A 25,217-nucleotide genomic window follows, 5' to 3' on the forward strand; every position below is an offset into this window, starting at 1 on the left:
CCCCATCTTAAATAAGTCCTTTAAGCTGAGTGATTCTGTAACTATTAAAGTTATTTTTTATATTTCTACCTTGAAACTTTTTGTTTTTTTTTCTTCTTAATTACAGATTTTTGTTCATTCTTCTGGGACCCCTGGGAAAGGGTCAACAGTACCATGAGATTGGCAGATCAATTGCAACCCTAATGACAGATGAGGTATTTATTCAAGTTCATTGGGAACATTTTCCCCATTAGGTACACTTAACTTTTGGAGTTCCTGTATTCATGACTATTTGTTGTGAATCAGATTTCTCTCTATTAAATCCCCCTTCTTCTATGTTTCCAGTATAAAATTTCCTTTGAAAAAATTTGTTTGAAAGGGGTAATAAATTCACACACATGACTATAATGCTTTAAAACCTCATACTCTAGAGAAAATTCTTTATTTAGTGACATTTAGAAGATATTTATTAATATTCCCTTATAGTGTATGTCCTGCTAAAGTGAGTGCCATTGTTAATATCATTACAAATCTTGTAATTATTTTGGGCAAAATAATTTTAGGACCTCAAGAGAAAACAATGACAGTGTATCTGAATAGTATATATGACACCAAAAGCTATGCAACATCTATCAACTCTCTTTACAGTTTTGCCTGAATGTTCTTAACCTGAGAGTCTTTGAACCATTAGAGGAGCTACAGATAGATTTCAAGGGGGCTGTGATCTTTATGATACAGCACACAAATTTTTCTGTGTAAAAAATTTGTATGTACTTTTTTTGGGACTGGAAAAAAGTTTTTAGCAGCTTCTCAAAGAGGTATATGTCTCAAAAATGTATGATCATGAAAATAAGAACATAAGTGCTAACATATAACTGGTTTCTTGTATCCCCAGCACCTTGTGGAAATCTATTTTTTATTGTTTTTAATTGTTAAAGAAGAGCAAGTACAAAAGACCACAGAAGGGTCATACATTCAAAATTTAGTAGTAAATAATAAACAGGCTATATGTTTTCTAGAATCTCATCTAAAGAATTTAATGTATTTGTTGAAATACATGGCTTTGGATTGAAAATTTGAAAAAAAACAAATTAGTATTGTTATATAACTTTTCCTTAGGTTTATGAAATCTGAAATTTTGAACTTTCGGGTTTGATATAAATTCTATTATATCTGTCTAAATTATGTTTTATGGTTTTGTATGGATTTGTTATTGATATTTACACATAGGAAACAAAAAACCAGAAGAAAAACATATTTTTCATCCGTTTGAGAATCAACGAGTGTATTAGTTTTCTATGGCTGCCATAAAAATTATCACAAACTAGGTGATTAAGACAAGAATAATTTATTTTCTCACATTTTGGGGAGCTAGAAGTGTGAACTCAAGGTGTCAGTAGGACCACATTCTCTCTGAAGGCTCTAGGGGAGAATGTTTCCTTGTCTCTCCAGCTTCTGGTGGCTCCTGGCATTTCTTGCCTTGTGGTGGCAAAATTCCAGTCTTCACCTCCATCTTCATGTGGCCTTCTCCCCTGTGCCTCTGTGTTTTCTTCTTTTCTGTCTCTTACAAGAACACCTGTCATTGAATTTAGGGCTCACTCTAATTTAGGATGATTTTATCCTGAGATCTTTACCTCCATTATATCTGCAAAGACCCTTATTCCAAATAAGGTCACATTCTGAGGTTCAGGTGGATTTATGTTTTGAGAGGACACTACTCGGTCCACTACAGTGAATGTCATTTTATCGAGGACATCTGAGAGAAGACAGGGGAGTTAAAAAAAGGGCTTCAGGAGGACCACCCACTTGCTCTAGTAGAACTCTCATGAGAAGACACAGTATCTTTGCTTTAAGTGGTTCCATAATGATTAATATTTTACAATTTTTACAGCATTGCAAAATATATGCCACTGTGATTTGTAGTCCACAATTTAAGTACTGTCACTTTTATGCACATGTATTTTGTGTTATGTTTCCACACCACATCTTAAGACATTAGGACATTACATTAAGCTGTTTCTGGGGCATGGGATAGGTTACACGATAAGAGGGACACGTTGGGTCATGGGAGGTACATATATACTCAACGTATCTCTCTTCCTAATTCTTCCTTTCCCCAATTAGGCGTCAAGACTTTCTCAACAGAAAGATTTCAATTCCAAAGTTTTTTAAAACTAATCCCCTGGGTGTGGAACAACAGAGAAACATCCATGTTTTTTAAATTTTAGGGTGAGAGTGATACCAGAGAAAGAAAGGATTTCCATTTATTTCCCTGATTAAAGAGAACTACCCAATTTGAGAACAAGCATTGGCCATCTAATGAGGACTCAAACATAAATCCCTTAGATTTGAAAGTTTAGAGCTTAGTTTTAGAGTAATTTGTAACTCTCACCAGTGGGATAGAGAAGCAGAAACTCAGCCAGAAAGTTACTGTAGAAGACGAGGGCGATTAACGATAAAGGGCATGTTAATTATAATAGTGCATTAATTGAATATCAAGAAATATTTAAATGTTTTCTTTTTTAAAAGAGAAAGCACTTTTTTGTTGTTGTTCAGAACACAGGTAGACAAGTTGTTCTGCTTATCTAATTGCTTTGAAGGCAATGAATAATTACACTCATTAAGAACAAAATTTAGTTTGATTCATAAAGTTTAGTTAAGAACTGATGAATCGGATTACAGTATCAAACTGTAAATTCTGTGACAGCTGTTACCACTTATTATTCATTTTTGTGCCCTGATTTTGTCAGGTGCTCAAAAAAACTTTTTGTTGCCTGAGCTCTGTTTGTTTTTCTCCTCTCCATACTGGAAACTTCTTGTACATACATAGTCTGTCTTTTCCTTTTGTATCTTTACACTTTGCTAGCCTGGCATCTGGTCTTCAGTCAGGGTTAATAATTTTTTTTAATGAGTTAATGACTGAATGTGCTAGTCCTCTTAGCAATACCTGATCTTGAATCAATTGAGTAATCTATTTTGTTCCTTTCCGTTAAGCATTGCTAGAGATAAATCATATGATTTTGCTTATTGGCACTATGACCATTGTATTAACCCCTTTCCATTCTTAAACATTATTAAGCACACCAAAGACTTTTTGTTTATATAATTAGCATGCCAATATTTATCATAATAGAACTTAAAACTGAGAATTTTTAAAAATCTGTATTTATGAAATTCATTTAAAAATAATAATAAAATCAATATATATTAACATACTGAAATAATGTTTATGAAATAAAATCAATATATGTTAACATAAATAATGAAATAACGTTTATGAAAACAAAAGGAAAGACAAAAACAAAAAATTTCCTGAGAGTGACATCATTTTTCTTTTTCTTGTTCTTGGCTTTTGAGCCAACAGTTTTCTCTGTTACCCAGATTTTGAGTCAGTACTGACTTTTCTGTTCAATCAGAGAACATGCCCAAATACAGTAGCTATTTAAGAAATACATATCAAATACATGTCCAGGTTTCCTCCATCCTGAAAATGAAATACCTATTGCTTCATATAGCATCTACCATTGAAGAACTGTTGACTGAATCTGAATCTCAACAGCTTTGTAGGAGTAGTGTTCACCTAGTTCTCGATATCTTAGCTTCATGCATCTCAATGTGTTACAGTCTGAATTTTGTTGGCACCACTGTGCTAAAACTGCTTTCAGTAAGGTCCTTATTTACCAGATATACTATTCCATGTTCTGTACTCAGTGTCACTTGATCTCCTATTGGCATTTGACATTGTTGAATACCTGTTCTTTCCTTTTTTTTTCCATGAAGCACAACTAAAATTAATTGTGTGCTTTGTTTTGAAACTAAATTTTGAAATAGGAACTCTTGCTTAAATACATTCTTTTATGTACAATGAGTTTTTTACTTTATCTCTCATATACAAGTTTTTAATATACCTAGAATTGCTTTTTGCATGGGAGATGGGTAAAGATCCAATTTCATTTTTATATAATCACTTGGCTTAGTACCATTTATTGGTTAGTCCATCATTTACTCAATGGTGGGTAATAAGTGCTTTTCAAAAAAAAATGCCATCCATCTCTGTGCCATCACTATTTTAATTACAGTATTCTTACTATAATGAGTCTTGGTCTCTATTAGGTCGAATTCCTTCTTCACTTTGTTCTTTATTAATTCCTTCAATAAATATTTATTGAATGTGAACTATTTATCAGGCACTTTTGCAGTTGATGGGGACATATGAGTGAACAAAAGAGACAAAAGCCTTTTCTTTCATTGAGCTAATAGTCTAGTGAAAAAACAGACTAATACATAAAAGTAAAATGTATGATATGTGGTGATAAGTGCTTTGGAAGAAACCGCCAAAGCAGGGAAGGAAGATAGGAATGGAATGGAGACAGTTGCAAGTTAAAATCAGGAACCTAAAAGAGAAGGAGCAAGCTATTCAGATATCTGAGGGAATACTTCCCAAACAAAAGAATAAATGAGGGAAAATGCTTTGAGACAGGAGCTTGCCAGGAATATCTGAGGAACAGCAAAGAGGACAACATGGCTGGGCAGGAGGGAGAAAGGGAGAGTGCAGTAGGCAATGAGGTCAAAGAGGCAACAGGCCAGTCTCTGTAGGGACTTGGAGTTGGGAAGCAAATGAAAGACTTTGAGAAAAGAAATGACATGATTTATCTTGTGGAGGAGCAAGGGAAAAAGCAGAGAGACCACTTGAGAGGCATTGCAACAATTTGGGCAAGCAGTGGTGGTGAGAGAGAAATCAATGCAATTCCAATCAAAATCCCAACAGGATTTATCAAGGAGCTTGATAAACTTATTCTAAGAAAAACATAGAAGAATGAAGGTCCAAAAATATTGAAAGCAGGCTTGAAGGAAACAAACACATTTATTGAGGTTTCTTCCTAATTCACTGCCGCTTTTTTTCAGCTTCCTTTTCTGTATCCTTCCTTCTTCCCTTCCACTGCATTGAAACTTGCTCCGTAATTATGGGTCCTACATTATCAGTTTCTCCTTCCCTACTCTATCATTTCTATCTCCTTATAAAGATGGTCTAGACTCTCCTATATTTTAAAAGAAGAGAAAGAAACAAAGAGAGGAAGAGAGGTGGGAGGGGGGAGGAAAAAAGGAAAGAAGAAAGAAAGAAGGAAAGGGTACTTCCTCATTGTGTGGTCTTGAGCAAGTTAACTTCCACTCTCTCTGCCTCAGTTTCCTCATCTTCAAATGGGAATGACAATAATTGTAAGTATTTCATGTTATTATTGTGAAGAATATATATTTATTGCCTACTACATATTGGAGATAAAGTGGTAGGAATGAAAGCTTTGGGCACTGGCCTCATGGAACACCCTGAAGTCATCCTTGACTCCTCTTTCACACTCAAGTCCGATCTATCTGTAAATCTGCCTGCCTCTACTTTCACAATATGTGCAGAATCCTACTACTTCTGACTTTCTGAACTGCTATCACCTGGTTCTTACCCTCATCACCTGGCCCATGCCACCATTATTATTCTACCATCGCAATAGAACTCCTACTGCTCTCTCTGCCCTTGCCTACTTCCTTCTGTTCTCGAGACAACAGCAGGAGCTAGGCTTCTGCTCAAGGCCCTCTAATAGCTTCTTATCTCATTCAGAGTAAAAGTGAAAATTCTCATGAAGATCTAAAAAATCCCAGGATGACTTTCTGCCCTTTTGACTTTTCCTGCTGCTCTCCCTCTAGCTCATTCCTTCCCAGCATTTGGCCACCTAGCTATTTCTCAAATATGACATGCATGCTTTCACCCGAGAATCTTTGCACTGGCTATACCCTCTGCCTGGAGAGCTCTTGCTTCCAATACCTTGGTTTTTGTTGAAATGTCTCACTGAGGTCTTCCTTAATCACCCTATTTAAAATTATAGCACCCCCCAGTCATACCCTTATTCTCTTTTCCTACCTCATTTTTCTGTATTGGACTTTCCACCCTCCAACAAAATATATACACTCCTTATATTGTTTATTTTCCATCTCTACCCTCCCACTAGAATGTAAGCTCCATGAGGGGATGGATTTTTGTTGGTTTTATTCACTGATGTATCCTTAGCATATAAATAGTTTGATAAATATTAAATGAATGTTCAGAGCTCATGTGTTAGCAGGAAAAATAAGCATTAAACAACTAATTATATAATTAACAATGAATTACAATAATTATAATTACAGTGAAAGTTATCAAGAAAAAGGACAAGGTATTAGGAACGTATTAACAAGATGTCTAATCTTGTTTGAGAGGGGATCAGGGAAGGCTTCTCTTAAAAGTCAAATGTATGTTGAAATCAGAATGTTAGGTTAGCTAAACAAAGAGAAGGGAGAAGAGCCCTTTAAAATAAAGCTATTGGGGAAATTGGTGATAGGAAATCAATAGTAAAGAATGTTTTTAATTTAAAATCAAACAAATTGTGGTATCTGAGGAGTTTGAAGACAATAGGAAATTAGCTGCCCTGAATGAATTTGGACATTCATATATCTAAAGCAGATATAAGATCATGTGATCCTTTGAAGCAATTAAAACATTTTTTAAAATATTTTTTTAATGTTTATATTTATGTTTGAGACAAAGGGAGACAGAGCATGAGTGGGGGAGGGGCAGAGAGAGAGGGAGACACAGAATCCATGGCAGGCCCCAGGCTCTGAGCTATCAGTACAGAGCCCCATGCGGGGCTCAAACTTGTCAACCGCAAGATCATGACCTGAGCCGAAGTTGGAGGCTCAGCCCACTGAGCCACCCAGGCACCCCAATGTTTATTTATTTTTGAAGGAGAGAGAGACAGACTGTGAGTGGGGGAAGGGCAGAGAGAGAGGGAGACACAGAATCCAAAGCAGGCTCGAGGCTCCAAGCTGTCAGCACAGAGCCCAATGCGGGGCTTGAACCCACAAACCGTGAGATCACGACCTGAACCGAAGTTGGAGGCCCAACCGATTGAGCCACCCAGGCACCCCGAAACAATTTTTTTAATTAAGAGGTCAAATCAAGAAAGATTTCAAGAGAGTTGCTACTAGCAGGGAAACAGTAAAGTAGTTAAATTCTTGTTGGGATTAAGAACATTTGCAACTCTTAAATGTTTAGATTGGGTCTCATGATCATATAAAACTCTGGAGAAGAGGAGAGATATTCTGAGCTATAAACTCAGTGGCTTATGGTAGGAAATCAGTGTTGTCAATATTTAGAAAAAATATCTTTCCCAAAATACAACTAAACCATTAATATGTTTTTGGTGTCTTCAAATTATCCTAAAACAAGACTATATGTTTATCATACCAATGATCATCTGTGAAAAGTTCTTGGTTGGAAAGTAAAGCAAAAGCCTTTGAAAATAATCATAATCTCTTCTTCAGCAGTTTAGATTGAGTATCAAACCAGAAACTAAAACAAATGTTCTAAAAGTAGAATATTTGAAAGCACAATTTCCCTGGAAATTTTAGAAAAGGTGGTCAGTGTAATATGTAACTCAGCATAAGAATAATTTAGTAACCCCAAGCCTCAAATGTCTGCTCCATTTCATATTATATGAAATACAAAAAGTATCAGAAATATTCATATTATGTTTAATATAGACTAAATTATCCCATGTATCTTTATTTTTACTTTCTTCATTTGTTATGTTAAATATACCATTTGTCTCTGTGTTATGCTGCAGGAATAACCACCTACAATCTCAGTGGTTTAAGACAGTGAGCATTTATTTCTATCATGGCCTGTGTCTGTCCTAAGTTAGCAGAGGGGTTCTGCAGATTATCGTCGCTCAGGTACCCAGGCCCGTAGAAGCTCCCCCTCACCCTGCTTTTTCTCAGTCACTACGGCAGACAAAAGACAATGCGTTAAATTACATGCAGATTGTCATAACTTCCATTTGAAATTGACATATGTGCACCTAAATGGGGTACACCTAATCCCACTATCAAAGAAGGCAAGGAATGACATCTTACCCTATGTCGAGAAGAACTGTGATGTCTGTCAATAGCATAAATGACTACCACAGTGTGCGCGTGTGCGTGTGTGTAAATGTAACTCATTTTGAATGGAAATATGCTTGTTATACTGTATAGATGATGTGATATATATTCAGAAAACACTCATTTATAACTTTATTATTATTTAAAAATTAAAACAAAATAACCTTTTAAATTAGTTTAATTTATGTTTCAGGGTATAAGTATTGCTAAAATTTTCAATATATTCTATAAATCTTATCTCTGTTTTTAAGCAAGGGCTTCTTTCTGAAAGTTTGATTTCGCCACACAAAAATAACCTTTGCCAAGCTTGAATCCTTAATTCTAACTGAATGAGATTCCTTTCATACTCCTTTCTCTTTTTCTTACTTTTGTTTCAGAAATTTCAACATTCATTCTAGCACTCTAAGAAAAATCTATATCTGTGTGCATTCGTAGAATGAATTATAATAGTTTAAAAACTTTTTTTAGTTAGAGCTGCCTAATTCTTCAAATTGTTATAATCACATGTAAGATAACTGGGAAATGAAAACACTGAACACATTAAGATTTTATGATTACTTTTTATCTTTATTTATTATTTTTATCTTTTCCTCCTGTAGGTATTTCATGATGTTGCTTACAAAGCTAAAGATCGCAATGACTTGGTATCAGGAATCGATGAATTTCTAGATCAGGTTACTGTTCTTCCTCCTGGCGAATGGGATCCAAGCATTCGTATAGAGCCTCCCAAAAATGTTCCTTCCCAGGTATGTATATTTGAAAATACTCTGAAAAATCCCGTCATTTTTTTGTCTTTTAAATACATGTACTAAAAAAGTATAACTCATTGAAAAGATTCAAAATGATTTAAATTGTGTGTTATTGTGATTTTTAATAACATATATATATATAACATATATATATAACATATATATATATATATACATATATATATATACATATATATATATATATATATACATATATATATATATACATATATATATATATATATTTGGTGTTCATTCCCTTTTGTGGCATGGAGCTCCTAAACCCCTTCAAATTTCCTAAGTGAGGAGCAAGATGTTAATGAGGTGACTTTTGGAACTCACCACAGGATGGGCTGCTGGCCACTGGAGCCAACTGTGTGATTAGAGGGTTAGAACTTTTAGTCCCACCCTCCCACCTCCAGGAAGTGGAAGGGGCTGGAGATTGCATTCAGTCACCAATTGCCAATGTTTTAATCAATCATGCCTATGTAATGAAGCCTCCATGAAATCCCAAAAGGACAGGGAACAAAGAGCTTCCAGGTTGGTGAACATGTGGAGACTGGGGAGAGAAGCATGTCTGGAGAGGGCAAGGAAGCTCCTCACCCTTTCTCCATACCTTGCCCTGTGCATCTTTTCTACCTGGCTGTGTTCCTGAGTTACATCCTTTCATCATAAGCCAGTGATCTGTATGCAAAATGTTTCCCTGAGTTCTGTGAGCTGCTCTAGCAAATTAATTGAACCTGAGGAGAGGGTCATGGGAATCTTTGATTTATAGCCACTCAGTCAGAAGCTCAGGTGGCAACTTGGGGTGAGACGGGGGGCAGTCTTGCAGGTGTAAACCCTTAATAATGGAATCTGATGCTGTGTCCCATTAAACAGTGTCAGAGTTGAGCTGGATTGTAGGATACCCAGCTAAGTATCTGTAGCATTGCTTGTTGGTGTGGAGAACCCCCTGGTTCAATGGGGAACACATTGGAATTGGTACCAGAACCTATATAGCACCTAAGAAGGTAGGGATATGAAGTTACAGGGTCTTAATGCTATCCAACACACTTCACTGAGAAATTTGATATATTGATGATATGCTACCAAATCAAATGGTCCCATATGCCTGGAAATATTTTAAACCCACCTTAAAACATATTATACTGGAGGAAAATTAAAATTTTAATAAACATGTAAAATATGGCCTGAGAAAAGCCCATTGCTATCTTTCCATATTTTGATATATTACTTTGAAATTGGTGAATATTAAGAAAATTCAGCCTGGGCTGCCTGGATGGCTCAGTCAGTTAACCATCTGACTCTTGATTTCATCTCAGGCCATGATCTCACAGTTCCTTAGATCAAGCCCTGCATTGGGCTCTGTGCTGACAGTGCAGAGACTGCTTGGGATTCTCTCCCTCTCTCTCTGCCTTTATCTCTCTCTCTCTGATAAAGGGTCAGTATCAAAATTATATAAATAACTTATAAAACTCAATACCCCAAAACAAATAATCCAATTAAAAATGGGCAGAAGGCAGGAACAGACATTTCTCCAAAGAAGACATTCGGATGGCCAATAGGCATATGAAAAGATTTTTAATATCACTCATCATCAGGAAAATGCCAGTCAAACTATGATGAGGTATCACCTCATACCTGTTAGAATAGCTAAAATTAAAAACAAGAGACAACAGATGTTGGCAAGGATGTAGAGAAAAATGAACCTCTTGCATTGTTGGTGGGAATGCTAACTGGTGCAGCACTGTGGAAAACAGTATCGAGGTTCCTTGAAAAGTTAAACATAGAGCTGTTCTATGATCCAGTAGTCACTCCACTAGCTATTTACCCAGAGAATACAAAAACACTAATTCAAAGGGATACATGCACTTCTACGTTTATAGTAGCATTATTTACAATAGTCAAATTATGGAGGCAGCCCGAGTGTCCATCGATAGATGAATGGATAAAGAAGAGGTGAATATAAAATGGTCTATTACTCAGCCATAGAAAAGAACGAAACTTTGCCATTTGCAACAGCATGGAACAAGCTAGAAAGTATAATGCTAAGCAAAATATGTCAGTCAGAGAAAGACAAATACCATATGATTTCACTCATGTGAAATTTAAGAAACAAAACAAATGAGCAAAGAAAAAAAAAAAGAAAGTGAGACAGACAAAGAAACAGACTCTTAACTATAGAGAACAACCTGATGGTTACCAGAGGGGTGGTGGGTGGAAGAATGGCTGAAATAGTTGGTGGGGATTAAGGAGGGCCCTTGTGAAGATGGGCACCAAATGATTAAAATAAAAACTTAAAAAAAAGTAAAAAAATAATATTCTTTTTGATAAGTATGTACTCTTAATGTCAAGATTTATTTAATGTTGTCTTGCATTAAATTGGAACATTTACAAGTTCCAGGTGGATCAGTATTTTTAAAAATAAAGCAATGAAAGCATTACCAAAAAAAAGGAAATTTAAAGGCATGGCTTAATCATATCAGATAGAAAATTCCCCCTTACTGCTAATCTTATTTCTGATTGGGAAGAATTATTTTTTAACTTTTTTTTTTAATGTTTATTTATCTTAGAGAGAGAGAGAGAGACAGAGTGCAAGTGGGGGAGGGGCAGACACACACACACACACACACACACACACACACACACACACACACACACAGAATCTGAAGCAGGCTCCAGGCTCTGAGCTATCAGCACAGAGCCCAATGTGGGGCTTGAACTCACAAACTGTGAGATCATGACCTGAGCCGACGTCAGATGCTTAACCGACTGAGCCACCCAGGCACCCCAGAATTTTTAAATTAGAATTCTTATGTTCATGTTACCTTTGTGTGGATGTATGATATAAAAATTGTAAAAATTAAAACTCCAGTGTGCATTTCACTTATTATATAATCCAGAGAGGTAAAAATAAAGACTATTATTTTGCTATTATTTGGGGTCATTTTTAAATTACAGGCCTGACTTTGTTGAGATTTGTAGCCAAATGTTTGTTAAGGCCACTCATATTGCCACGTCTGTTCCTACTGAATATGCCCCCTGCAGCCCCCACAGATGTCATCTACTCAGCCTTCCCTAGGGCTTTTGTCCCTGTGGAGTCCAACTTGCCTGACCTTACTGCTCTAGTTGACTAAGACCCGGACATAGAATGTTCTCCTGGTTAGCCAGAGGTGGGAAAAAAATCTCAATCTCCCTATCGATTTAAGAAATACACACTGATGTCTTATTTCTGAAGTCATTTCATAATTATTAAAGATTATTTGATTTCCTTTTCTCAACAATTGCAATTTTGTGATTCTGTACCTGCAGCCACATTGTTTCAGTTGATCTACTAAAATAAAAGAAGTTGCTGGAACTGTAATTTTTGGGGTTATAGATTGACTTATTTTTTGTACTTGTAAACATCTTTGCACTTATGATATTAGAAAAAGACAATATAATGCTTCCTGAAGTGGTAAGAAAGAAACTCTTTAATCGATTTTATTTGGGAAAAATTCTGTGAAAATATTAATACATTTGAAAATGAATGAGACTTGAAAAGTCACTTGTTAATACCATTTAGTTTTTTGAACATTAAGACTGAAGTCAAGCATTTTTGAAAACATCTTGCCTTTGAGAAATGATATTTTTGAGGCAAGTGGAGGACTAGGAGCTCTGTATTTTTAAAATTGTTTTTATGAGACTCTTTAAAATCAGGATTAATTACTGGACTCAGAATATTAAGAGGCAATAGTAGAAAGAACATCGAATTAAGAATCAAGGCACTTGGATTCTGCTATGCTTCTTTACAACATTAGTATTTTTTAAATGTATGTTGTAATTGAATAATAGATGCTATGAGCCATGTTTTCTTTCACTAAATGGAGCAAGATAAATTAAAAGATATTAAGCACTCTGACAGAGCAAGATAAATTAAAAGATATTAAGCACTCTGACTTCATACTATTTAAATACTGTTTTCCTCCATGGGATAATTTCCGTGGTTTTTATGTTCTTTTGAAATGTATAAGCCACAGAATTTTTAATACTTTTTCCTCTCAGTTAAGAGAAGAAGAACTTGTCCATTTCAAGGGATAACCCTGAAAATTAGAACTTTGTGTGGGTCCTTATAATCACTCCCTTGTGTATACCATAAACTTCTTTGCTTTTCTCTCACGCCAATTACTTGCTTGTTAAAACCACAACCCCGTGTGAATCCAACTCTTTAATCTGTACCTGCATTGATGCAGTTGGATGTAGCTGAAGGAAAACAGCTACACTGACTAATCTCGTTAGTTCATGACCACATACCTCAAGTGGGCCCTTAATGTTGCCGGTTCATCATCCTATCTCCCCTGGTCCAATAAGTTTCTCTCGATGACTATTTCACACCTGTTTTCTCTCCTCACATCTTCAGCACATCCTTCTGACCCTCACTTTCAGATTTGCTTCCTACTTCTCTGAGAAATGTGAAATAACTTAAAGGGAACTTCCATAGACTCCCACCACCACATCTACCTGCCTGCAGGCATCTACTCCCACATACTCTGCTTTCCTATATATTATTATTGAATTATCCAAAGTCAGCATTCTCCCTTTGCAGTAGACCCCATCTGTTCAAACCTACTCAAAGACATTACACCAATTCTCTTTCTTTCCTATATCATCAATTCTTTTGTTCTCTATTATGTCATTATTGTCAGCATAAAACCTTACTAATTTGCAAATCTTTAAAAAAAAAAAAACCTCTCAATACTGCTATCACCATCAGCTACTCACCCATTCCTTATTTTCCCCTCTGCAACCAAACGGCACAAGGGTTCTCTGAACTACCTGCCTCCAATTCCTCTTCTCCAATAAGACTTTTGCCCCATCACTTCACTAAAACTACATACATGAAGGTCACCGAGGATCTCTACACTGTTCAATCCCATAGTTCTTAGTCTGCATTCTATTTGCCTGCCAGTCAACAGCATTTGACAGAGTTGATGACTCCCCTTTCCCTGTACTCTCTTTGCTTGGTTCCCAAGACACCACACTCTTAGTTTTTCTCTTAGCTCACTGGTGACTCCTCAATCTCCTATGCTGGTTTCTTCTTTTTTCCCCTGATTTCTTTATGTTGAGATGATACAGGGCTCAGTCTTTGCTCATCTTTTCTTTTCTACCTACACTCATTCTCTTGGTAATATCATCCAATGTTATAGCTTTAAATCCTTTCCCAGATTTACTGTTTACCTTGAACTTGAGAGTTATTTATCCACATGCCAATGTCTCCCCTTGGATGTCTTATAGATATCTAAAACCTGACATATCCAAAGTTTGAACTGAATTGTAGATTGTCTCATTTCTATATCTGTATTCATCTTTGCGTTTATATTAGAAAAGGCAATATAATACTTCCTGAAATATACAAGAAACTCCGATCTTTTCTGAAAGTCTGTTGCATTTGCACCTGCCTCTATTGGTAGGTCTCAACTCCATACTTACAGTTGGTCAAGCCAAAAACACTCATTTTTTAAATTTATTCTTAGATTTCCATTCTTCCAGGAAATACTCTTGGATTTTCCTTTAATATTTATCCAGAATTACACCATTTCTCATTGTTGCTACTGCTGCCATCCTAGTTCAAGCTACCATCATTTTTTTTCCTCCTAGATTATTGAAATAGTTTTTTTTTTATCACTCTCCTTGTTTCTGTCCTTGGCCCCCAACATCTGTTATCAGCACAGCAGCCAGAGTGACTCCAAGTGAGACCATACTACTCCTTTCCTCAAAACCCTACAACATTTTCTCAATTCACTGAGAATAAAAGCCAAATACATACAATGGTCTACTAAATCTATACAATCTGGCTTCCCTTTATTTCTTCAAAGTAAACTCCTATGACTTTCTTCCTTGTGAACTCTTTTCCAACAATGTCGGCTTCTTTGTTCTTTGTTCTTCAAACCTTACAGCCATACCCCTGCCTTGACACTGTCTCACTTGCTGTTCTTTCTGTCTGTATATCCACCAGTTATTCTCATGGCTTATTCTCTCAGCTCCCTTAGGCTTTTCTCAAATGACACTTTCTCAATGATCCTACCTGACCACTCTGTGACAGAGCATGCTCTGAGACAGAGCATGAACGGGGGAGGGGCAGAGAGAGAGGGAGACACAGAATCGGAAACAGGCTCCAGGCTCTGAGCCATCAGCCCAGAGCCTGACGCGGGGCTCGAACTCACGGACCGTGAGATCGTGACCTGGCTGAAGTCGGATGCTTAACCGACTGTGCCACCCAGGCGCCCCTCAGATCCCCCTCTTAACTCTGCTCTAAATTTTCATTTTTACATAGGTTTTAATCTAACACACTGTAGAATTAATTTACTTATGTGTTTATTTGTTTATTGTTTGGGTTCCCCATTAGAAGGTGAGTTCCACAGGCCTGATTTGTCCACTGGTGTCTTAATGGTGGGGTTGAGTACCTGACACAAATTGGCTTTCAATAAGTATTGGTTGGTTGAATTAGTAGATTGCATAAGTTGAGTAGTCAAATATATATACACTCTTTAATTTGTTTAAAAAAACAAAATACCTGTGTTTCTGAACAAAAAATATTTCCTGTATTTTCCTCAGAATATTCATCGGTACTGTTCATACATCTCTTTTCACACACCTTTCCCCCTTACTATAAGATGAACACTCCTTGATGAAACAGGTACTTTAGAATGGCTAATATATTTCATGGTTTATCATTTGCCTTATCAATGTATAGCTTTTTCCATTGTAAGACAATGAGACATAGCCAGTAAGGGATAATTACCCAGGAGACCAAATAATATCACTTGCTTTCTGAGATTTATGGAACCTAAGAAGCATTTCCCTGGGTGACTGTTGGGTATTTAGGGTACCGAGGCCACCCTTAAAGCCCTTTACTCTATATAATAGCTATTTATGTGTAAAGGCAGTTCCTCCATCAGCTGACAGACATCCTCTCTTTTATCTTTGCATTTTTGTTCATTGTACCTATTCATATACCTGGGAAGTTGTAAAAATATCAAGCAATGAACTTTTCTCTATTTTGTGCATTTCAAAACTTATTTTTCTCATGTTTTAAACCTGTGCCACCTTCCTAAATGTCCCATTATACATAAGATCATTTGCTAATTCACATGCTTAGACTATTTTGGAATGGCAGTGAAGTAAATGTTTTAACTGCACCACTTAAAAAAATTTTTATGATACTTTTCAGCCCTTTTGAACACATTGGCATCCTCTAGGATAACCAATAGGGAGGATTTTATGATTTTTAAAAATCTCTGTCACCGACAAAAGTGGGTGGAACAGGCTTGTGATAAGACAGCACTTCCATAAGCCTCAGTTAATTTGTCAATGACCAAATGGAAGTTTCCATTTGTAAGAGTCTGGGATCTCCGTGAGTCAGAAAGAACCATGTTGTAAATCATTCATTCCTTAGGTAGGAAGATATCTGCCAGAATAACAGGGAACCGCCTTTAAAAATAGCTAGCGATAATAGTTTAAGTTGATTGAACAGTTGAACTATGCCAGGCGTACAACACCACCGTAACTAGTGCCTCCTCATTCCAACCTAGCCAACCCTGGTCTCTCTTCGTCCCCTTCCTTTCCTTCATTGTCTTCCTAGCTGAATGTCTACCTGACATTAGAGACTTGCTTGTCTCCACTAATAGAATGCCTTTTCTCACTCACCTTTGCATTTCTAACATCCGTAACAATGAATGGCACACAAGGCACCAATAAAGATTAATGGAAAGACTGAGTAAATGTCCATCACTTCATTTAATTTTCTCAACCACGCTGATAGGTATTGTTACTACCACTCGTGAATGGAGGAGGGAACTGAAGCATTAGGAAATTAGATAACTTTAATTAGAGTTCATGTAGCAAATAAGTAACAGAGCCTGGGTTCTTGGCCACTCTGCATATTGCCTCAAGGGAAAAAAATTGTTTTTGTTATTTACAACTAGCACCTGAAATTAAAAAACAAAAACAAAAAACTTCCTGCAGGAGAAGAGGAAGATTCCTGCTGTACCAAATGGAACAGCCGCTCATGGGGAAGCAGAGCCCCACGGAGGACACAGTGGACCTGAACTCCAGCGAACTGGAAGGTCAGTGAAAAGTACTTGTATGGGACTTCAAAGACCAAATGATATACTGTCCTTTGTGTCAGGAATTGCTGTTTAGAGATGTAATTTTTTTTATACTTTGAATACCTGTTAATAAATACCTATTTGAGTATGTATGTATTTATTTATTTGACTATTCCGTGAACACCTACGTAATGCCAATAAATTTGATTTCCCAGTATTTACTAATCATTTTTGTTACTATTAAACCAGCACAGTGAATACATCATTCCATTTTATCTTACCTAGTCCTTCATTTTGCTGTGCATAAAATGTGTTCACAGATTCGTAGAATGAATAAGAAAACTGTCAGTGGCCCCTTCTAAAAGGGCCTGTTGAAAGCTTCAAGTTCAGATGGAAATAAAAATAAATACCAAGAACTCAGTCTTATAGAACCTATCTCATTACATGCAAGTAGGATGTATATAATAGTATTTTTTATTTTTATGGTTGTAATTTGAAAGAGCCATATGATTTATTTTTTCTAATCACACATCTTTGAAGAGATGAAAGCTTCAATTTATTTCTCAAAATGGTTCTTTATCGTTTTTTGACAGCTTGTCTCTCTCCAAGCAATGTGTGAGCAGAAAATCAGAAAACCTTGGGAGGGTCTGTCTTCAGGGAATATGTGCACACAGCCTCCATTATAATTGAAGGCAAGGGCAAAGGCTTTGCAGGATTGGTACCCCCTTCCTCTCAAGGCCATTTCCTGGACTGCTTTCGCTGTGTCCTTTAAGCTGACTTTCGAGTTTCTGACAACTCTATGCATTTTAATTCTCCTCTGTTCTTTCCCTTTATCTATGTTTTGTCTCTGAGGAAAGGTCCTTTAATGTCTTCCTCAGCCTCCATATATAATTTGAGATGATTCAAACAATTTTTTCCTTCTCCCTTTACTGGAAGCGTGGTTACTCCCTCTGTTTGCTTTCATATTTTCAAATGCTGTCTTTTTATTTTGGGTGGTTTCTCTCTCTCTCTCTCTCTCTCTCTCTCTCTCTCTCTCTCTCTCTCTCTCTCTCAGGTGTAACATGCCACATAGCTTAGATTTTTTTCGAAGTTCACTTTTCCTTACTGCTTCCTAAATCCTCCCAGGTCACCAATATCCGGTATCTTCGCTTCTCCAGAGTTCTTCCACAGATTCTGTTGCTGACATGACTTGAAGTATCCATTACTCATCTGCTCTCCGAGAGTTGCTGGTGTACATCTGGGCTGCTCTTGCACTGTTCTCTGCAATGACCTCCCACTTCCGGATTTAGATTTTTGCTGCTAAAAGCACGTTTATTACACAGTAATATCATAGCTATTGACACTATTTTATGCCCTAATAAGTAATTAATGAGAAGACAGTGGTCTAACAGAAAGTGCTATCAAACCTACAAATATTAACTACTAAGTAATAGTTCGTAACCACCTCAAAATATTTTGGGGATTAGGTGGGATGTAAATGATAAATGAATAAATAAATACTGGATTAAATCTATTTTGAATTGTGACTTTGATAAGTTAACAAATCACTCAGAAATGATCCTCCCCAAATAAAAAAATATGCACATGTTTATCAAACGCACTCCGGGGACTCTAAGATGATCTTTGTATGTATGAGTTTCATGGGTTCTCTGTAAGCTTCTTTGAGTTTAAATGTCCTGTTTTTCAATTGGAATTTCATCCTTCTCACTTTCTCCTAGTCCACATCCCTCTGATGGAAGCAATCACCAGGAAAACATAAGGAGTCTCTCACTTATGTAATAGTGAGATAGTTACTAACAGGTTACTATTGTGTCTATGTCAGTCAGGTCAGGGTGATTACAAGTAAGAGTCAAAATTTTCAGTTATTCTGAAGATACACTTTTTTCAAGGCAAACCAGAATTAGCGTCTCGAGAGAACAATAATTTTTGAGGTAGTTCTTAGTCTGTGAACATTTCTATCCAGAAAATAAATAAAAATTTAATATCTTTGCATAATCCAAATATATCTAGCATACTGGCAGTAGATTGGAACATAATGGTTTTTTTTTAACCTTTGTGTAGGAACTTAATCATAGTCTTATTCATTTTAATATGACATCTTTATTCCATGGAGCACAAAGAGCTTTCAGTAGCCAAGTGTTAAATCCATATATTATTATTAAATATTCAAAGAATGAGAATACCTATTCATTAATATTCTCATTCCTAGTAGATTAAAAATATTTTAGACCTCACATTTTAGGGAGCATTTCACAATTTACTGCTATTCTTCTCCCCTCCACCCCCCAAATCCTCTTTCAAGTGTTTTGGTGTGGTTTTGGATATATTTAGAATAAGTGAATTTATACTAAGTAAGGCCATTATTGTCTTGTGAATGATAGATGTTGGGATATGTTTAGACAATAATGGATCAAAATTACATTTGTCTGGGTTGGTTATTATAAGGTCCCCTTCTTAATTTCCTAAAAATGAAAACAACTATGGAATCTATCTGTCTTTACTAGGTATTACTGTCATCCATAAGGCCATTTAGATGCCTGCTTGAAACAATACGTGGTGAGGAATATTTTGGCAGAGAAAGTAGGTAACTGGAGCCATGGTTAAACACTACTTCTTCTCTCTAGGGTAATGTTCACCGTTGCAGAACGCAAAAGCCACCTTATCCTCCCAAACTTCACTTTCTGCTATGCTAAATGAAATGTAAACAATTAGAAAATACTGCCAACGACTGAGGGTAGTAGGCCTGAGTTTAGGAGGGGTAGATTGATATAGAAATGGCACGGAGATTAGAGTGATCCTTAAATCTCATTATTTGAATTTTGATTGAAGGACAGCTCTGCACCTTGTTTGAGAGAACACGGGATTTTCTGGTTGCTGGCATAATATTTAGTTAGGAATTGAAGAGACACAGAGTACAGTGGTACAAAGCCATCTCTGTAGATCATGCTAATACAATGTAGCAGGTTAAAATGGGTCTCATCTCCGCTGATGGAAAACGTATACTGTGACCTGGCAAAAAGGAAATGAGGATTTTGCTTTGTGGGTGTGTGTTTTTATATTTGGATTTCACTCTTGTGTTTCCCTCCTCCCCCCGTCTTAGGATTTTTGGGGGACTTATTTTAGATATCAAAAGAAAAGCTCCATACTTCTGGAGTGACTTCAGAGATGCTTTCAGCCTGCAGTGCTTAGCATCTTTTCTATTTCTCTACTGCGCGTGTATGTCTCCAGTCATCACGTTTGGAGGACTGCTGGGAGAAGCAACGGAAGGTCGTATAGTATGTATTATGCTTTCCCTGGAATTTTAAAACCGAATCAGTTTTTAGGAATGATAGTTAGATAAGTCAACATTTAGTTTTGGATTCCTTTATAACTGGTAATCTGGAAGTGGAATGTCTCAGAACTGTTAATTCTTAGTCTTACACAAGGTTCTGCTCTCATCCCTGACCCCGCCCCAACCCCAGTCCTTGTCTGGCTTTGGCTCCCATTCTCACAAGGAGAGAGAGATGGACATGAGGAATCCATTTCCCACTTACACAGCCCACGCTTCTGTCCTGACACTGACCGCGAGTACATGTAAACTTTTAATAGTCCAAAGGAAAGCAAGATGAGGAATGTGGAGAGAACACATCCCCATTCAGTACCATTCATATTCTCCTGACTGCTTGTCCCTTTTCTTATTCCCTTACTCCACATCCTGCCCAAGGTCACTAGGTTTTTCATAGCAAATGAAAAAGAGTATCCTCATGTATTTTAAACATGTACTTCCTAGGTATAATGGTTGCCTGTGTAGCTTAGGTAATGGAATTATTTATATGTCTACACAGAGTGCAATCGAATCTCTCTTTGGAGCATCTATGACTGGGATAGCCTATTCCCTCTTTGGTGGACAGCCTCTTACCATATTGGGCAGTACAGGACCAGTTTTGGTGTTTGAAAAGATTTTGTTTAAATTTTGCAAGTAAGTGTTAAATACTTTTGGCCCTTCCTCCCTTTCTATTTCTCCACCGTATTTATACTTCTCCCAACATCATGTCTGGGGTCTGCTGGGAAAGGTGGACGTAATGGATTTGATTCAGTTTGCCATTTTTGTCTCTCCATGGAAATAAAGGAAAAGTAAAATGTGTGTGCGATTTGCTATGTAAAATTTATAAAAAATGATATTCTGTTCTAAACATGAGAAACCTCTTTTAGTTTTGTCCTCTTAGATGTCCCCTTTCGACGAACGTTTTGAGTTTAGAAAATCATGGGATGTGAAGGTTATTTACTTTCACTTCCTGAATTAGACTTATTCCCATCTATTTAAAATGGTGGCGAGCTGTTAAATGACCTTATTTCCGCTGTTCTTTCCTCCTTCTAGAGAATATGGGCTGTCGTACCTGTCTTTGAGAGCTAGTATTGGACTTTGGACGGCAACCCTTTGTATCATACTTGTGGCGACCGATGCAAGCTCCCTAGTCTGCTACATCACCCGGTTCACCGAAGAAGCTTTCGCTTCTCTTATTTGCATCATCTTCATCTATGAGGCCCTAGAGAAGTTGTTTGAACTCAGTGAAGCATATCCAATCAACATGCATAATGATTTGGAACTGCTGACCCAATACTCGTAAGTAACGTTTCCCCTAGTGGCCATGGGGCTTGTCTTTTTACAAATTGCTATTGTTTAAAAAAAAAAATAGGATGAACTTCCATTGCAGATCAAGTGTCTTACATTGATTCAGGATCTAAATCCCTGATCAGACTCTCAGAGGGGAACAGGATTTTAAAAGCCACCTCATCAGCTACTCATCTGATACTTGAGTTCTCATTATAAAAACAAAAGCAAAACTCACCGAATTGAAATGTGATTTTGCTTTTTAGAATGCACGATATTAATGGTGGAGGTGCTCAGGCTTTGCCAGTTGAAGGTGATGTTAACAGTTCAGGATTAAAGATGGGACTGTACCTATTGTACTTTCCAGTTTTAGTATGCCAGGAGTTTGGAATTTCTCTACGACTGTGTTTGTGGAGTACACAAACATTACATTATTCCTTTCTTTGATTTAATTTTAGGATTTTTTTGTTGCATTTGTATGTACATTTTTGTACAGCAAATATTTGAACCAATATGTTCTTTACAAGTCCGTTATAACCTCTCCATCAATCACCAATGGTCTTCTTATAAACTGCTTAGATATGGCCCCAAATCCTTTGAAGATTTATTATCTTTATTTACCACTGACATACATCAGAATTGTTGAAATTAGGCCAAAATAGTATCATGTTCTGATTTTGTTAAGAATGATGTAATGATACAGTATTGAAAATAGAATGATTTTTAGTACTTCACATTTTTCCTGGTCTTTCTACCTCTGTCTCAGATAAGAAAAATCAGAGTGGAAACATAAAGTAACTTTCCCAATAAAAGCAAATAGCAAGAGTGTTGTGAACAGGATCCAGAAGCAGATGAAGGAGGTGTCAGGGACACTCAGGAAGCAGGCAAATGGGAAGAATAGTTTGATCAGAATGAAGGATAACATGGACACGTGCCCTTTTGTTTCTCTTTAGAGAACAGTGTCACCCAATTTGGATCTCCTTGCTGGGATGTATGTTATCTGTTTGAATCTTCAAACCTATTACATGCCAGGCACTATGCTAGGTACTAGGGATGTATAATTATCTCTGCCTGGATTTTCACACTTATTACATGCCAAGCGCTATGCTATAGACATGAATAATATATTCGGTCTTCAGTGAACTTCCAGTTTAATAGGGGATACAGACAAACAGGCAACACAATGAAAGAAGGGCTGTGTTAAGAGATTGGTGCAGGGGCGCCTGGGTGGCGCAGTCGGTTAAGCGTCCGACTTCAGCCAGGTCACGATCTCGCGGTCCGGGAGTTTGAGCCCCGCGTCGGGCTCTGGGCTGATGGCTCGGAGCCTGGAGCCTGTTTCCGATTCTGTGTCTCCCTCTCTCTCTGCCCCTCCCCCGTTCATGCTCTGTCTCTCTCTGTCCCAAAAATAAATAAATAAAAAACGTTGAAAAAAAAAAGTTAAAAAAAAAAAAGAGATTGGTGCAGAATGCAATGGTACCACATTAGAAGAATACCCAACCCAGATTTGGGGTTCATGGAAGACTTCTTGGAGGAAGTAACATAGAAGACCAGAACATCAGGGTGCCTGGGTGGCTCAGTCAGTTAAGGGTCCAACTCTTGATCTCAGCTCAAGTCTGGCTCTCAGAGTCATGAGCTCAAGCCCCGCATTGGGATCCATGCTGGATGTGGAGCCTATTTAGAAAAAAAAAAGAAGAAGAAGACAACGAAGAAGAAGACCAAAATACCAGTAGGAGTTAGGAAAGTGCTGAGGAAGGGGGCAGGAGAGTAGTCCAGATGGAAGGAATGGTGCAGGTCTGGACGTAAGAAATGCATGGATGCTTTGAAATATTTGTTGAAAGTCAAATAGATAGTGGTAAAACAAGAAGCTGGATCCAGGTTTTATGGTTTTGATGTAATTTTCAAATTACATCAGTACACTGATGAATACAAATAAGCTCTCCTAAAGACAAAATATGGCCCAAGTAAAACAGGTAAAAGCAGAACTATTCCATGTGCAGTGGTGGGGAGGCGCCAGCTGTCCACCCACCCTTCCATTTGTTCCTGAACCTTCAGTGGCAGCATCAAAGTACCTCAGACTGAGGAATACCATTGAAAATCTCCAGGTGTAAAAAGGAGAAAGATCAGAGAAGCAAAGACTGTGCCCTGGATAATGGTCATAGCTTGAAGATAGAAGAATGGGAGCATGCAAGCAATAGGTAAAAAGTAAGAAGAATCAGAAAAAGAAACAAAAAACAAACAAACATGGATGGTGTCAGGTTGTAAAAGGCACGGGACAAAGCTGGGTCAAGAAGTCTTTAGAGGACAGTGGTGTAGAGATCAAACAGGACGAGGGAGAGAGATCATTGTTAACGTAAGAAACAGCACTGGGTGGGGAGGGGGGCAGGACTACAAGCTAGTTTGCAAAAAATGAAGATGAGAGTAGGCGGTAAAGAAAGGGAGAAAGTATGCAGAGGCCGATTTGGTCAAAGAAAGTGAAAAACAGTGCCTGCTGGAGGGGGCAGTGAGATCCTGAGAATGGTAATTTGTGACAGAAAAGAGCTATGTGTGTTTGAAAATGAAGACAGAGAGACAGAGGAAAGAGAGAGATTAGAGATGATGGTAAGGGAGTGGGTAAACATGGGATTTCAACCTCCCCAAAAGTGATGAGATCAAGACAAATTGTGGGGTTCAGTAAGACAAACGCTCAGAGGATAATTTGAAAGCAAAAATAGCTTTGTTTGCCCATGATTCCTGCTTTTCATGGCAATCAGGAGGAGAGTTGCATGGGTCCTGACTTTCTTAATGTTTCCATCTCCGCTTTTCTAAAAAAGGATCCCCACGAGTTTAGGTTCAAGTGATGCTTTATCACAGTGTACACATCTAAAACCTAATTATGTGAAGGCTGAGCAGAAATGTGTGCTAATCATTGTTTTCCATTGCCCATGTGCCCTTCTCAGCCGTAATAAGGAAGGCAGCAGAGATGGAAAGATGGGTTCATCCTGCTGGGTGGTGAGGTGAAATGGTTGAGACTGGTAGTCTCCCTGGGAAATGTGCTGACCAGACATCTTTACTGAACCATCTTCACTTTGATGTTCACGCCATGATTCCCTGGCTCTCAGTACCACTCACAGTGTGTGCATGAATCTGATCAGGTATTGCTATTACCTGGTCTTGGAGAAGCAAAACAAATATCTCGCTATGCGTATGATGAATATATTTATTAGTGTACTTTTGGTCATGTGCATTTAAAAAAGGTAAAGAAAAGTATTGCTAACAATAATGGCTAATGCACAGTGTAATATCATGCTTGTGCCCAAAGCATTTTCTGTTTCATGAGCTCCATATGATACTTGTGGTTTTTCTTGTTCTTGCCACCATGACCTTTTCACACTAATCAGTCTGTAAGTATTGTCATGCTCATGGTCACCTAAAATTTTCTCCTGATGTTTGCTGGCCTCATGCTTTCACAGTTTTTATAAGAAAAAATTTTTCAAAAAATGTCATAGCTAGGATGCAGCATATCTGAGATTGCAATCTTTGCAAAATTAACATGCCCATGCTTCCACATAGTTGGTTTAGGTGTAAGATATTGAAAAAGGCATCATATTTAGGATGTGCATTTCAGATATTCTTTATACTTGGGCCTCCTGTATTCAGATTTTCCTAAACCCATAATTTTACCAATGAAATAACAAAATGTCTTTGATTTTTTAAAGACTTTCCTAGTTCCTTTGGCATCCTAACCTTATAATGTGGTAATATGTAGACCTTATATTTGAAGCTATAAGTTTCTTTTCATTGTGCCAAGAGCAAGTGTCAAGATAATCAATTTAGTTTCAAGAATATATACATTATACCAGATGA

General features: G+C 37.2%; 1 protein-coding gene across 8 annotated transcripts in view; it reads left to right on the top strand.

Annotated features, from left to right (window-relative positions):
• The window catches only part of SLC4A10 (solute carrier family 4 member 10), a 314,478-nt gene that overhangs the window by 217,949 nt on the left and 71,312 nt on the right, over positions 1-25,217 (top strand). For all 8 annotated transcript variants that reach the window (XM_045033870.1, XM_019838163.3, XM_019838162.3 and 5 more), the window contains 6 exons: positions 107-194; positions 8,547-8,693; positions 16,701-16,801; positions 19,884-20,058; positions 20,608-20,741; positions 21,141-21,386. In XM_045033870.1, the coding sequence (XP_044889805.1) occupies positions 107-194; positions 8,547-8,693; positions 16,701-16,801; positions 19,884-20,058; positions 20,608-20,741; positions 21,141-21,386 (891 nt within the window). The remainder of the gene's footprint in view (positions 1-106; positions 195-8,546; positions 8,694-16,700; positions 16,802-19,883; positions 20,059-20,607; positions 20,742-21,140; positions 21,387-25,217) is intronic.

Source organism: Felis catus, chromosome C1, assembly GCF_018350175.1.
Source record: "Felis catus isolate Fca126 chromosome C1, F.catus_Fca126_mat1.0, whole genome shotgun sequence".
Lineage (NCBI taxonomy): Eukaryota > Metazoa > Chordata > Mammalia > Carnivora > Felidae > Felis > Felis catus.